Source organism: Tenrec ecaudatus, chromosome 1 (genome assembly GCF_050624435.1).
Source record: "Tenrec ecaudatus isolate mTenEca1 chromosome 1, mTenEca1.hap1, whole genome shotgun sequence".
Lineage (NCBI taxonomy): Eukaryota > Metazoa > Chordata > Mammalia > Afrosoricida > Tenrecidae > Tenrec > Tenrec ecaudatus.
The window spans coordinates 2160891-2175764 of record NC_134530.1 but is presented as its reverse complement, the minus strand read 5'-3'; the positions used below and the strand labels follow the sequence as shown (position 1 = coordinate 2175764).

At 54.1% G+C, this 14874-nt stretch overlaps 2 protein-coding genes across 5 annotated transcripts in view; both read right to left on the bottom strand.

Moving 5' to 3' along the window:
- Window positions 1-2638: 2638 nt before the first annotated feature.
- UQCR11 (ubiquinol-cytochrome c reductase, complex III subunit XI) lies at window positions 2639-6429 on the bottom strand. Its single transcript, XM_075544516.1, has 3 exons — window positions 6288-6429; window positions 4782-4930; window positions 2639-2799 (listed from the first exon to the last, which is right to left on the bottom strand). Exons 1-2 carry the CDS (start codon window positions 6335-6337, stop codon window positions 4810-4812), a joined length of 171 nt encoding a protein of 56 aa, XP_075400631.1. The 5' UTR covers window positions 6338-6429; the 3' UTR covers window positions 2639-2799; window positions 4782-4809.
- Window positions 6430-9875: 3446 nt separating this feature from the next.
- TCF3 (transcription factor 3) overlaps window positions 9876-14874 on the bottom strand; it is a 29243-nt gene continuing 24244 nt past the window's right edge. For 2 of the 4 annotated variants that reach the window (XM_075544478.1, XM_075544487.1), the window contains exons 17-20: window positions 12994-13132; window positions 12648-12883; window positions 10384-10527; window positions 9876-10212 (exon numbers count right to left, since the gene is read on the bottom strand). In XM_075544478.1, coding sequence (XP_075400593.1) covers window positions 10385-10527; window positions 12648-12883; window positions 12994-13132 — 518 coding nt within the window. In that variant the 3' untranslated portion in view covers window positions 9876-10212; window position 10384. Of the gene's footprint in view, window positions 10213-10383; window positions 10528-10725; window positions 10953-12647; window positions 12884-12993; window positions 13133-14874 lie in introns of all 4 variants that reach the window. The other 2 variants (XM_075544497.1, XM_075544504.1) reach the window with 2 other exon arrangements.

Below are 14874 nucleotides of genomic sequence, written 5' to 3'. Positions count from 1 at the left end.
CCCACTTTCTCATTACTCATCCCCCTGGGAGGGGTTCTAATTGATCCTTGTGATCCTTTCTCCCTTGCTCCCCCCACCTTCCCCTAATCCTGGTATCTCTACTCTCCTTGTTGGCCCTGAGGGGTTTATCTATCCTGGATTCCCTGCGTTGCGGGTTATCTGTAGCAGTGTGCACACACTGGTCTAATCCAACTTTTAAGGTAGAATCCAGGTCATGATAGTGGGGTGAAGGAAGCACCAAAGAGCTAGAGGAAAGTTGTGTGTTTTTAATCAGTGCTATACTGCACACTGACTGCCTCATCTCTTATCTGTGATCCCTCTGTGAGAGGATGTCCAATTGTCTACAGATGGGGATTGGGCCTCCACTCGATTCCCCCCCTTAGGTATGGTTTTATTCTGGGTCTTAGATGCCTGATACCTGATTCCATCTACACCTCGTGATCGCACAGGCTGGTGTGCTTCCTCCATGTGAGCTTTGTTGCTTCTCAGCTAGATGAGCCTTTAAGAACCCAGACGCTATATCTTTTGATAACCAGGCACCATCAGCTTCACCACATTTGCTTATACACCCATTTTGTCTTCAGCAATCCTGTCAGGAAGGTGAGCATCACAGAATACCGGATTCTAAGAACAAAGTGTTCTTTTATTAAGGGAGTACTTGAGTCAAGGTCCAGTGTTCATCTGCAACCTTATTCTTAAGAATTCTGTTCTTGCGATGTTTGCTGAAGTACTTCAGAGCAAAGCTGTGTAAGTTGCTTTAAAATACCAACATTCCCAACAGGAAGCAGGGTTGGGAGCAGAGTGAGGAAAGCCACCAGGCTGCATGCAGAATTTAAAAAGGGCTCCAGAAAATGACCAAGATGAATCATACTTGATACAGCTGGGAAAACGTGAACAAAACATCCACATTTTCAGTCTAAACAGGATCAGCAACTGCCATATTGGTGCCAGGTCAAAGGAGAGCCATGTGTATGTGTGTTAACAGCCTGGTGCTGAGAAACCACCTGATCTCCAACTTTGGGAGAGAATCGCCAGAGGTGTCCGCTGACTGAGAAAGAACCCAAATTCACTGCTGTCGAGTAGATGCCAGTTTCTAGGGCCCCTCATTAGGGTTGCCAAGGTTGTCAATCTTTAGAGCAGTGGTTCTCAACATTCCTAATGTCGTGACCCTTTAATGCAGCTCATGTTGTGGTGGCCCTGTATGTGGGCGTTAACTGCTTGTGGGCGGACCTGCCTAGAGATGGGTGTCTTGGGTCCTAAGACCACCAGAAATGTGTTTTCTGATGGTCTTAGGTGACCCCTGTGAAAGGGTCATTCAAAACCCCAAAGGGGTCGAGACCCACAGGTTGAGAACCACTGCTTTAGAGGAACAGTTTGCCTCATCCTTCCAAGTAACAAGCAGCTGGTGCATTTGAACCACTGACCCTGAGGCTGGCCATACAAATGTTTACCCAACAATGCCACCAAGGCATTGCTAGAACGAAACAGCAAATGAATGCAAACCTGGATGTGTCCACAGAGGGACTGAAGTACTATCAGGTATATTAGAAGTTATTTCACAATTCCACATATCCACACTGAACAAATATGTTGATATATATGAAATAATTTAAATACAAGGATAGCATAGTAGATACAGGAAACAATGCCCTGCAAAGCAGACTAGTAAATGGTCCAGCCCCAGGCCAGAATATGTCAGTTAAAACACAAGCTTTGCATTTACTGAAGGGTGGTATAAAAACCAAGTGTAGGAAATTCCACCAGCTGTCAGAAAAAACACCTGTTTACGTAAGTATGTTTATACAAGAGTACTCATTTTACCTGTAGCGTAGGGGGTCTGGAGTTGGACTGGGAACTACAGAGTGCAGTTCAAACTCACCAGCCAGTCAGTGGGAGAGAGAGAGAGAGATGAGGCTTTCTACTGCCATTAAGTTTTACCTCGGAAACTCCAAGGGGCAGTTCTACTCTGTCCTATTATAGCATTGTTATGTGATAGAATTGTCAGATTTTGGGTTCTTAAATTCCTTGATAATCCTCTCTTCAAAATACAGCACCTAGTTCACTTCCCTCTGAGTGTGGGCTGGCCCACTGACTTGCTTGTAACGAACAAAGTGCAGGGAAATGATGGAGCATGACTTCTGAGAGTAGCTCGTAAAAGGTTGGGGCTTCCTCCTTGCTCTTTGGGATAACTAGGTCTGTGGGAAGTCAGTTGCCATGTTGTGAGGGGACTCAAGCAATTTTATGGATCAAGCCACAGAGGGAGGAACTGAGGCTCCTGGTCAACAGCCATGTGAGGAAGCCAATGCGGACACAGCTCCCTTAGCCTTGGGCCAGCCTTCATATGCTGCTGCCCTGGCTACCATCTTGACTGCAAGCTCATGGGCGAACCGGAGCCAAGCCTATCAAACTTGGCCATTTGGGAATTCCTGGGCCTACAGAAACTGAGAAGCAGTGAATTTTGTTGTTGTGACTTACTAAATTGGGGATGTGTTGCTAATGCAGCAATAGAGAAACATTTAAAGTAATTCAACAATGCCTACAAGAGTCAATGGAAAACTCTCCTAGATTTGCAAGATTGGGAAGCTCAAAGGACACCTGAATCACAGAGGCACCAGCAAGATCAGCGTCCAGGCAGGCGGTAGTTTCAGTGTGTACTTTAATGCTAAGGGCATGAACACACCCGAGTGCTTTTGAGGAACAAACAGTCTTCAGTTGTGGTTCAGCCACTCCATGTATCTGTATTCGGCTGATCGAGACATAGCAGGTTCTGAGACAGTAAGAATCAGCAGCACCAGACACCTGGGAGGGAGAAGAAGGCCAGGTGAGCAGAAACATCCCTTCTACACGAAGTTAAACTGGCAGGATAATCAGGGGGGTGGTGTGGTCCAAGGATTCCAGCCCATCGCAAAAACCAACATGGCAGGAGGATCCACGCTAGCCATTTTCACATCAAAGCAGAGGTGAAAGGAAGATGTGGAGCCAGGCTGCCCAGGTTCAAATCTAGCTCAAATGGCTTTCCTTGGGCTTAAGACCGTCTCTGGTTGGGAAAGTGCTGCCCACACTGAAATGTGGGGTGATGGATAAAGATAGGAGCAATGTGCTTAGAACAGCAGCCAGAGTCTCTGACAAACCAATCAGTCCAGCTGAAGGAGGCTGAGATGTAGCCGATTAATATAGCACCTCTCGTCATAATCCCTTATGTGAGATGTTATAAATCCCAGTTAGACTCCCAATTAGGAGGGAGTTCTCTGCTATGCGAATAGGATTAAGGTGAGATCAACTCTGTATTTGAGTACACGGTGGGAACCAGGTCACCACCCTTTGTTTCCGTAGGGTACAATCTGCTAAAAGACAAAACCTCTGTGAGAATGAGCCATGGCGGAAACAAGAACATGGAAACCCCAGGGCCTTCGGCAGAAGAGCCACCAGGGGAGCACGTATGTGGCAGAGGCCAGAATTGCTCACAGACAAAAACTCACAATAGGGAAGGCAATAGGCTACCACAAGCCAGGATCACTAAACAGCAAGGATACAGTCCTTGGTCCACAGCAACACCTAGCCCTAGCCAGCCTCCAAGCTTATGTGGCCAGGGTCACTAATTAGTGAACCCAGTAGGACAGTAGTGTCTTGGGGGAAGAATGGATGGTATCAAAATACGGTAAAGAAAGATGGAGATTTAGGGGAAAAAAAGATGGAGGCATGTTTGACTTCTGCCTTGTGGCAACAGGAAAGCAGGATGGAAACTGAAAGAAGGGGTTGAAGAAACAGGGTTGCAGGTCTAACTGCTTCTTTAGCTGTGGCATCAGAACTGGATGGTGCCTGCGTGCCCTTACTAAGGAATCATGGTGAATCTTGATCAGAATGGGGGAGGGGGCAGTGGAATTTCAAATGCTTATAGACTCCAGACTCACTGGACCCTTTAAGAGGCGGAACCCCCAAATTTACCATTCTGGGAAAATCTTCAAACTGTGAAATGAAACTGTTCCCTGACATCGCTTTAAATCATTATCTAGCTAAATCCGTCAAGAACATGGCCATGAACACGTGTTGAAGCACGGTCTCGATGAGGTCAAGGTGGCAGCTGTATATGGCAAGTAAGATAAAGTAAGGGCTCCTGCGGGCTACTGTGGGGGAGGGAGGGGGTCAAAGGGAGCTGGCATCAAGGAGGTCAAGAAGAAAATGTTTTGAAACTGATTGTGGTAGATACTGCCTGATGTGATTGAACTATGGAATGCTCTGTCTGTAAGAGCTCCCAGTGACATGATTAAAAAGAGAAGAGCCCACTGTGCCTCGGAAGCAGAGGGAAACGTCGAGTCCAAGTCAGCAGTGGGAAACGTGAGAATAGCGATACATACGACTGCATCTGAGCCACACAGCAGACACCAAGGAATGGGTTTGTATTTTCACCAAAAAGGAAGCTGTCGGTCATGGTCCCATGACTCTCAGAGCAGCCCATCCTAGGGCTCAGCCTTGTCTTTCCCCACTTGTAAAGTAGGGCCACCTCCATGCCGCCCTGGCTGGGGAACAGGAGGAGATGGGGAGACAAGGCTGGGTACAGGTGGATGGGCAGGAGCCACAGAGATAGAACCACGGGACAGTGCTGACTCCAGGATGAGAAGGTGCCTGCAGAGCCAGTGTCTGAACTTGGCCAGCAGGGAGCCTCTCCAAGATCAAGTCACTGCCCCCACACTCTGGAAACACCAAGAAATCCACCCCTCTGCTTCCTTGGGAGGCCCAGGTTTACCCACCAACAGCCTGCAGACCTGACCTCAGAAACTTACAGTTGGAACAAAACTCTGGAGGGCTTCCTCAGTCGTCGTTCTTAAACTTGCCGTTAATGTAGGGGACCCAGTCCAGGATCAGCCGCCAGTCGGTGGCCCACACTAGCCCCACGGAACCCACAGAGGCCCACATGCCTGCCGTGGGCAGCCTGAGTGCGAGAGAACTGGTGTCAGACCTGCTTGGGAAGTGTCCTCCTCAAGTCTCCCCAGCCTCCCACATCTAGGTGCCTGCCTACCCCCTTACTGCTACTGTCCCAGTCTTTTCTCACCTGCACAACCCTGCAGGCAGATGACACGAGTTCAAAACTGAAAGACGGCCCAATGTCCCACTTACGCCAACACCCTTCAGGGAGCTGCCCCAAGCTGCCTTCAGCAGCAAGCCCCCTCCCAGGTGGTCACTAGTTACCCCTACCATCAGAAACTGGCCAAGGCATGACATGAGGGGCCCACGATCATGGCCTTCGACAGGTAGGGTCACTCTATCATCCAGTATCCTGGGAACTTAGAATTCCCAAATGGGTTTGTGTACATTTCCAAAATGCCCTGCCCTTAGCTGCGTCTTCCATTTCTCAAGACAGGCCAGGCCTAGGGGAAGTAGAGTGGCTGACCGGGTCCCTGGCTTCAAGCAGGACCTTCCTCAAAGCCCAAAGTACCTTCTGAGGGTCTACAAGCTTCCCAGCTACCAGGAGCAAGAAGTAAGCGGGATAGAGCTGCCTGGACCCTCCTACACGTCTGACTCGGCATGTATAGATCTCATTGTGGCCTTGTGGACCTTCTCTTGGCAAGGAAGTCAGGGTCTAGTACACTGTTCTCTGCTGTGTCCTTGGCACACAGTAGGTGCTCAGGAAATGCTTGTGGGGTAAATAAAAGTCCGGGTGAAAGAGTGGCAGCTGGGAATAGGCTAGTGGCTGCCACCCAGAGCCGCCCCATACCTAACTTTAATGTCCTGTCTGGGACCAGGAAGTGTATCTGGTAAAGGGCCCCTCTGTTAAACCCCCCTGTCAGAGACATCCCAATCCCGGGTGTCAACCTAGTCCTGTCACCCATGTGGAGTCATGTAGGGAAGGTGTCATCCCAATCCCAGGTGTTACCCTGGTCATGTCACCTACTTGGGGTCATGGGGGGCGGGGGCGTCATCACCCTAATCTCATATGTCAAGCTGGTCGTGTCACCCATGTAGAGTCATAGGGGATCACCGCAATACCTCCCCGCCTCCTTGGGTTCAAGGACACGTGAAGCACTAGGCTTCACGCTCCTTGTTAGTAAACATTAAAAAAAAGGACTTCCCCCCCCCCAGTCCAGAAATGTATAAGTAGGGTCTTGAGGCCCACACGCCCAGGCTGAGGGTCCACTGGACTCTGCAACACGTGGGCGCCCCTGACGACCCAGGGCGAGATGGGGAAACCGCGGCTCCGAGGGGTGGCGGACGGGAATGAGGAGGTGGGAGCTTGCTGGGTCCCCTCTGCGGGCCTCAGTGTACCCCCTTGCCAGGGGCGGCCAGCTCACCAATTCTTCGCCAGCTCCCGGTAGCGCGGGCCCAGGAACCTGGTGAGCATCGCGGCGCACTCGGAAGCGCTCAGGGTCACCCTGGGCCGGCCCGACGCAGCGCGCAGGCGCACAACGCCCCGACAACCCCGGAAGGTATTGGTGGTACTTCCGGACCTTCGCGGGCGGGGCGGGACTTCCTGTCACGTGGTCTCCGGCCACCAGTTACCCGCTTGGTGCCGGCCGTCAGAGTAGCCCCTGGCTGCGTTCTTGGAATGTTCGCCCGATGGTCTTTGTGCCCTGCTGAATGTTAAGATGCTCGAATGTGGCGCCGGAAGCCAGAAAGGCGTGGGCTGGTATTGGACCCGACGTTTGGAGAGGCAGGGGCCGTACCTGATCCTCTGTGCGTGCCGCCCTGACTTGTCGCCCATCCAAAAGACCCAAACTCGCGGTCATGGGGCCCATGCTGACTCCTAGCGACCCTCTAGGACAGAGTAGAACTGGCCCTGTGGGCTTCCGAGACTTAACTGTTTATGGGAGTAGAAAGGCCTGCCTTTCCCCCCTCCAGCAGCTGGTTTCAAACTTCATACCTGGCGGGTGGATCGCAGCCCAACGCCTCAACCCCCACGCCTACACTCCCTCAAGCAGTGTGTGAAATTACGCGTGCGGCCAACAGGCAGCCCAAGGCATTTTGGAGGAAACTTTACATTTATTTTTAAATGTATGGAGAAGGAAAAGTCCAGTGGGAGGCGTGTCTGACCACACGAAGTAGTCCTGTTGCCAACCAGTGCCATGGGGCTGACTCCGACCGCTGGTATTAGGTGCCGTCCAGGTGGTTCCAATTCGTAGCAAGCTTCTGCACAGCAGGACAGGACACTGCCCGGCCCTGCACCGTCCTCAAGATCACAGTGTTTGAGCCCTGTAATGACTAGAGCAGCCCTGTTGTGATTATTGTATGTGTTGGGCTCTAACCACCAGCTGGTCTAAGGGAGAAATAACAAGGCCTTTCACTCCCGTAGAGTTAGTCCTGGAAAACCCATGGAGGCAGTTATATTGTGCTTTAGGGTCACTGAGTCAGAAACCATTCGGAATGCAGGCTTTGGTGTACACACAAACCAGATGCGGATGGCAGGAGAGTAGGGAAGCTCTGGAAGCCCAGGGCCATGAATTTAGGAAGGACCTTCCCTGAGGGCTTCCAGGCCCAGCCAACACCTCAGCTGAACTGGAGCCCACGTAGGGGCGAGAATGACACGTGGTGTGAGCTCATTGGTTACAGCAGCCCCAAGAAACCCCAGGAATCCTCATCACACTTCTCAACGGGGCAGCATCAACTTCTAGAATCCCATCTTTGGACAGACACACACACTCTCCTGAGCTATGCCTTCCTGGCTGAACCAATCCCCACCCCCACAGGCACTCACAGGGAATGGAGATCGCTGCGAGTCACTTCTTCCCGCAGAGAGGTGGTACAACCTAGCCAGCTGCTTGGACGCAAAATGTCTGCTTCTGCCCAACAACCAGAACAAATTTCTGGTCTCCTGAAGCACACCCTACCCCCAGACACTGGGTTCACCTAATCTTGCACCCAGCTGAGGGATGCTGCCCAGTCGATTGACTCACAGGGACACCACGCGACTGGATGCGGCTGCTCCACAGGGTTTCCTGGGTTCAAGTCTCTAGGGTAACAGGTCTTTCTCCCCAGGAGGTTGCTGGCTAGCTTTGAGTCAGACCTTTTGGTTAACAGCTGACACTGAAAGGTTGTCCTGATTTTATACGCAGCAGAGTTCCAAATGGCATGCAGTCCCTATACCAGAAACAAAGAGGGAGGCAGAGACCCCTCAAAGCCTGTGGGCCCTGTGTGTCCCCTGATGTGATGTTGGGACCCACCTCGGCCACTGCACTGCATTGGGACTTGAACTGAGGTCGGAGATGCCCCTACTCCCGAGCCTGGGCCATGATGAATACTAGCTCCGATTTCCAGTCTTCTTTCTGCTGTCCTCTGGGTGCCTGGCTGTGGCCTTTGGAAGTCGTGTGAGGGGCAGGCAGTCTGGTGTGTGATGTCTTTCTTACAGGGCAGGCAGAGGATACAGGAGGTGGGGGTGGGGAGTGTTACAAAGCCACTCAGCAGGCTGAGCCTACCCTGGAGTGCCAGAGCCCCAGGGGAACCTGGCCTGTGAGCCAGTCACTGTCAGGAGAGGTGTGGTCGCTTCAGAATTTCAATCAACTTGAGCCTGTCAATCAGGTGCCTCCTTGTGGATGTGGCCTTCTGAAGATCCAGGGATTCTCCCCCTTTGCCTTCACCTTCACCTTCCGTGATGAGACCTGCCAGAGCCCTGTGATGAACTGGGCAATTGGAGCCACAGGACCTTGCCTGTGATCTTCATGCATTCTGCATCATTGCACGTGGTCACCGGAGTCTGAAGGGGGACTTACAGACTTGAGACCAGACTGTGCTGTGATGTTTTCCTATTAACATAAGGCTTCTTGATATAAAGCTTTCTTGCACACGAGTGTCACTGGATTTGTCTTTCCTGCCAACAGCTGACACAAGGGGGCAACAGTGATCTGCGTTCCCCTAACCTGAGGTTGCCAGTGTGAACCCAGCTGCATCAGAGGAAGATCCAGAGGCAGTGGCGTGCACCGCCTCACCCCCCAGGGCCTGGGGGGGGGAACTTCTCCAGGGGCTGGCCAGGCGGGTAGGACTGCCAGGTCTTTCTTCCAAGGCAACTCTGGGCAGGTTCAAATCGCCTACTTCCCGTCAGTAGTGGAGCACATAACCATCATCCTGAAGCTTTCTCTGTAAACACTACATCCAAGGAAAAACCCTTTGAGCTGTCTCTACCTAACACAGGGGCCCCAGGGGTCAGATCGACTCCGGCAAAGGCTGCTGGAGACTGATCACTGGGCACCTACAACCCACCTCTAGCCATACATTGAGGGCAAGGATGTGGAGGAGGCAGGAGGTTAGCAGTGCCCCCACACCCACCCAGCAAAGCCCCACAGGGACATGTAGAGGTGTCTGGAGTCAAAGGACGAGGGGCAGGTGTGTGGGTCATGCCCTGACCCTGTGACCACAGGTGCTCTGTTCTAAAGGGATCTGTGGGTTCTGGTGGGGCCAGCAGAGGAGCTACAGGCTGGGTATGGGGAGAAGTAGTAGACAGAGGGTCAGGAGATGAGGCAGCCGAGTCTTTGGAGTCTCAGCAAAGTTGCTCCTGGGAGGGGTCTCTAGGGTGGTTCTGGGGCTGGGGGCCCCTATTCACCAGCCCAGTCCCTTCCCCAGGCAGGGCAGGAGTCCCCTGGAGGGGGCAGGGGTTCACATCGATTCCCATCTACTCCTTAGAATAGGTCAAACCAATGTGAAAGCCAAGGCCCTCAATTTCTCCATGAAAAACCTAGGGGCCTGGCACTGCTTTGGATCTCCCAGGTCCTTGGGGTGTGGGGGTCTTAATGGCTTAAGGATGGGCTGGCTCTGCCTTGGGTCTCTCTGGTCCCAGGGAGGAGGTGGGGGTTCGGGATCGCGGTGGATCATTTCCATCCAGTTAAGCAGGCCGAGCAAAATGCACTGCTTGGCTCGAGAAACAGCAGCAGAAATAGCAAGAGACACGAGACTTTTATACAAAAACATTTGTTGCTTACAAAACATATGCCAAAAAAAAAGAGCTTAAAAAAAAACCAATAGAGACCAAAGGCAACATCCTTGCTAATTTTTCTGCTACATTAAAAAAAAAATCTCATAACTAACGTTCTTTTTTTATTTTCCTTAAAAAAAATATGATGCGTAGGCACAATTTGCTGGTGGCTCTCGAAGGACAAGCCAGGTTCACACGGCGTCTCCCTCCGTCTGCGGTACGTTCCGACTCCTCCGTGCAGGTGCTTAAGGCATTTTTCTCTCTTTCCTCTTCTCGGACAGAGTGTGTATTTTCTTGCCCGCGCTTTTTCTTTCACTCTTTCGTTTCCACAAAAAAAAAAGGAGAAGAAGAAAATGCTCCTTCCGGCCCCAGGCTGAGATGTGAGCTCAGGGTCCTCGGGCGTGGTGGCCGGGACCAGCAGGGGAGGCTGGTGAGGGACCTGGGCCTGCGGGACTGGGGGCAAGGTGGCGGGGCGGGCCCCTGCGTACCTCACATGTGCCCGGCGGGGTTGTGAGTCTCCCCCAGGCCAGGGTGGGTGGCCGACAGCACCATCTGGGGGTCCCCGACCACACCCGACACCTTCTCCTCCTCTCGGCGTTTGAGACAGGCTGCTTTGGGGTTCAGGTTCCGTTCTGAGGAGGGAAAGAGCACGGTGGGAGAGGGTCCTGCACACACAGCAGGCTGCCGTGCCATCTCCCCGAGCAGGCTGGGGAGAGTGGGGCGCGAGGAACAGGGGCAGAGGGCAGACTGACTGGCAGATGGCCGGGATCTGCAATGCCGAGTCCCGCCCCAGCGTGGGCCGGGTGGGGAGGACGGGACCAGAAGCGTACCTCGCACCTGCTGCTCCAGGCCCAAGATGACCTGCACGGCCTGCTGCAGGATCAGCAGCTTGGTCTGCGCCTTGTCCGACTTGAGGTGCAGCTGGCACATGCGGCCCAGCTCCCGGAAGGCCTCGTTAATGTCCCGCACGCGCACCCGCTCCCGCGCGTTATTGGCCATGCGCCTCTCCCGGTCCCTCAGGTCTTTCTCCTCCAGGGATAGCACCTCCTCTGCGCTGCTGGGTGCACAGCACCGGGCCCATTAGTCGGGTGCGTCCAGGGCGGGCACACGCGGTGCTTGTGTGGGTGGTGTGCCAGTGTGGGCACAGGGTGCTCATGGCAGTGGTGAACTGGTGTGGGTGCAAGGTGGCAGGGGTGTACAATGTTGGTACACCATAGTAGCGGCATACAAGTAGGTACCAGGTGGTGGTGGTGATAGGGTAGCAGTCAATACTGGACGTACTGTCATGAGAGGACATGGCAGGCATGCTGGTGGCACCTGGTTGGTGTGGTGTGTCAGTGTGGGCACATGCAATGACACATGACATTAATGGTTTACCAGGAGCGGTACGTGGTTGGTGTGGTTGGTGTTGCTGGTGTACCAGCGTAGGTATACGTGGGTTCACTGAAGTGGTATGGGCATGTAGGCACACAACAGTGTTAGTGAAGCATCAGTGTGAGTAAAGTCGAATTTGTCAATGTAGGAACGAGGTTGGTGTTATACCAATGCGGGTTCATGGTCGGTGTTGGCAGCAGTGTGTGTGTCCCCATGTGGTTCCTGGTGTACGTGGTGGTGGGGCAGTGTGTGTATGCCACGTGGTTCACGGTATACATGGTGAGAGGGCAGTGTGTGTATGTGCATGTGCCCGCGTGGTTGAAGGTGTACGTGGTGAGAGGGCACAGCGTGTCAGGGTGCTGGCAAACGTAAGACAGCTTGAGCATCGATTTGTGTGCATAGGTTCCTGCAGTGCATGCTCCCGGGAACGTGGCGACAGCTGGCTGTGTGGCCAGCTACATGGTTGTTCACAGGGACTTGGATCCAGCAAGGGGCGTCTGGGGAAGCTAGGACTCCTCTGCTGCTAGCTGGTGCAGTGCACACAAATGCCCCTTTCTCTGTCCCTTCCTTCTCCGGCAGAGCAGGCCGCGCTGGGAGAGGGGAGCTGGGCCTGGCCGCTGACCTCTAGAACTAGCCCCCAGCTAATCTCTGAGATCCTAGTATCCCCAAAAACATGTCTGCCTGACTAGCTTCCTAGATGCCCAAGAGCCAGGTGAGTGCCCCCAAGCGCGGTGGGAAGAGTCAAGACCAGCCCTGTCCAAGCCTCCTCCTGGTGCTCCCTGGCTCCCTGCCCACCAGCCTTGGGCAGCCAGACTGTCCAGCTTGGTCAGCCAGGCGGCTCCCAGCTGGGGACAATTCTGCTGTCTCAGCTTCCCACCTCCATGCTCAGCAAGCCTCCCTCCTGTGCCTGCCTGCTCCTGGGGGTCATGGCCCACCCCCTGCCGCAGGCCAGCACCCGGACAAGCGCGCAGACCAAACTGCCGGTGCAGACCGAGGCAGGCTGCCCCGTTCCTTCCGTCCCCCAAGTCCTGGTGCCAGGCTTTGAGGGAGGGGAGGCTCGAGGCCGCAGCCTGCCGGGTGGTCCCCGGGCTCGGGCAGCAAGTGCGAGGTAGGAAGGGGCGGGGGGGGGGGGGAGCATGAGAGACAGAGCAGAGGTGGGGTGGGGAGACACATGGCACAGCACGCCCCCCCATGCCCCAAGACATGTGAACCCCAGAGTGACGAAGAGACAGCGAGGGGGGCGGCGCGGGGACCAGGGCCCCGGCTCCGGTCCAAGCAACAGTGCTGCAGGAGAGAAAGTGTTAACGGGCCACGCAGGGGAGAAGGCGTTAGGGGGCAGCTGGCAGCGAGGGTGCGCAGGGCCGGCGGCCCCACTGACCTCGCACTTGCTGCTCCAGGTTGAGGATGACCGACACGGCCTGGTGCAGGATCAGCAGTTTGGTCTGCGGCTTCTCACTGTTGAGGTGCAGCTGGCACATGCGGCCCAGCTCCTTAAAGGCCTCATTGATGTCGCGCACCCGCAGCCGCTCACGCGCGTTATTGGCCACACGGCGCTCCTTCTCCCGCTCGGCCTTCTGCTCGGGGGGGAGAAGGTCGTCCTCGTCCTCCTCTGGGCTACGGGGCAGGGGGCCGGGGGGGCCAGAGGGAGAGCGTGAGGCGGGGGTGTGGCGGGGGCCGGGCGGGTGTGTGTGCGCGGACGCGTGCCGGGCGCGGGGGGCTGGCACCTGGTCCGGGGCCGCGGAGGCTTCAGCTCCTTCTTCTCCTCCTCCGAGTTCTCGGCCACGGACGTGTTCTCGTCGTCTTCCTTCTCCTCCCGCTTGATCTCCCCGGCCGTGCCGGACGCCACGCCCGTCCGTCCGAGGCCTGCAAAGAGCCCGGGTCAGGGGTGGCAGCAGCTGGCGGCAGCCCCGTGTCCACTGTGTGCAGGGCACGAGCGTGCCCACGGGACTGCATTTGTTACAAAGCTTGGAACTCGGGGGGGGGGGGGATGAGAGTGGGCTGTCAGGACTGGAGGAAGAAGCCTGGGTGGCACTGTGGGCTGGCAACAGGCTGCTAAGACCACCAGACACTTCACAGGATGGTGCAGCGGTCGGCCTGCTCCATGAACAGCAGAAAACTCCGCCCGACAGGGTCCCTGTGTGCTGGCGCCCTGCGGGTGGCAGGTGGTCTGGGGTGCCGAGGGAGCCCTGCTGACAGAGAGCTGGCACTCAGACTGCTCGGCAAGAAGGCCTGGGCACCAGTTCCAAGAGGAGACGCGGATGGAACCCAAAATACACCAAACTTTCAACTCACTGCCACCAAGTCAGCGGATGCCAACTCACAGTGGCCCAATACGGGCAGGGAAGAACGGACTCTAACTCTCCATGGAGCTGAATACAACAGTTCAACAGGCAGCCTGAGAAGACACACCCAAGTGTTACAACTGTGTGTGTGAGGGAGGGCCTAGAATCAGAAAACCAATCAGCTACGTAGGGCACACTTGAAAAGAACTCAAGAAAAAAAAATCGTCTTGAACTGTAATTTGGAAAGATGCTATAAGCAAAAATCCTGCACGATGCAGGAAGCGTCTAGAGAAGATGGAAAGAATTCAGTCACTGCACCTAAAAGAAGTAGGTGATGTTCCACCATTTCAGGAGGTTTAGCAAATGAGCGAGAGCCACAGTGCTGACAGGAGACGTCATACTGCGCTGAACACATTAGTCAAACACAAGGCTCCAGGAACTGACCGGACACCCACCGGAATGTTTCAGAGAAGCAGAAGCAGCACCGGGAGCATTTGCTCACCTGTGCCAGGAAATGGGGAGGCCAGCTGGCCAACTGACAGGAAGAGAGCTATTATTTGCGCCCATTCCAGAGACTAGAGACCCATCAGAATGCTCAAACTATAGAACGAAGTTTGTCGCTATCACACACAAGTGGAATTTTGCTGAAGATCATCCAACAATGGTTGCAGCAGTCCATTGACAGGGAGCTGTCAGAATTCAGGCCTGATTCAGAAGAGGACGTGGAACAGGGGTATCGTTGCTGATGCCAGATGGACCTTGGCTCAGAGCAGAGAACACCAGAAAGATGTTGACTTGTTTCATTGTCTACGCAAAGGGATTTGACTGAGAAGCAGGGGATTTCCAGAACACTTCATTGTGCCCATGAGGCACTTGAACCTGGTTCAAGAGGCAGTGGAACAAGTGACTCCTGCGTGACTGAAAATCCAGAAAGGTGTGCATTCGGATGGTGTCCTCTCAGCGTACTTGTTCCACCTATATGCTGAGAAAACCATCACATGGGCTGCGTTAGACGAAGAGTGTGGCAGCGGGGCTGGAGGAAGGCTCACTGACAACCCGTGATTTGCAGAAGACACCTTCCTTGCTTGCTGAAAGTGAGGAGGACTTGAAACATTTGTGGATGAAGATCAAGGATCGCAGCTTCCAGGGTGGATTGCAACTCAATGTTAAGAAGACAGGGACCAATAGGTAACGTCATGATGAATGGAGAATAGGTTGAAGTTGTCAAGGGTTTTCTTAGTTGGATCCACAGTCAACGCTCATGGAAGCAGCAGTCAAGGGAGCCAAAGATGCGTTGCTTTAAGTCAACCTGCTGCACAGGAA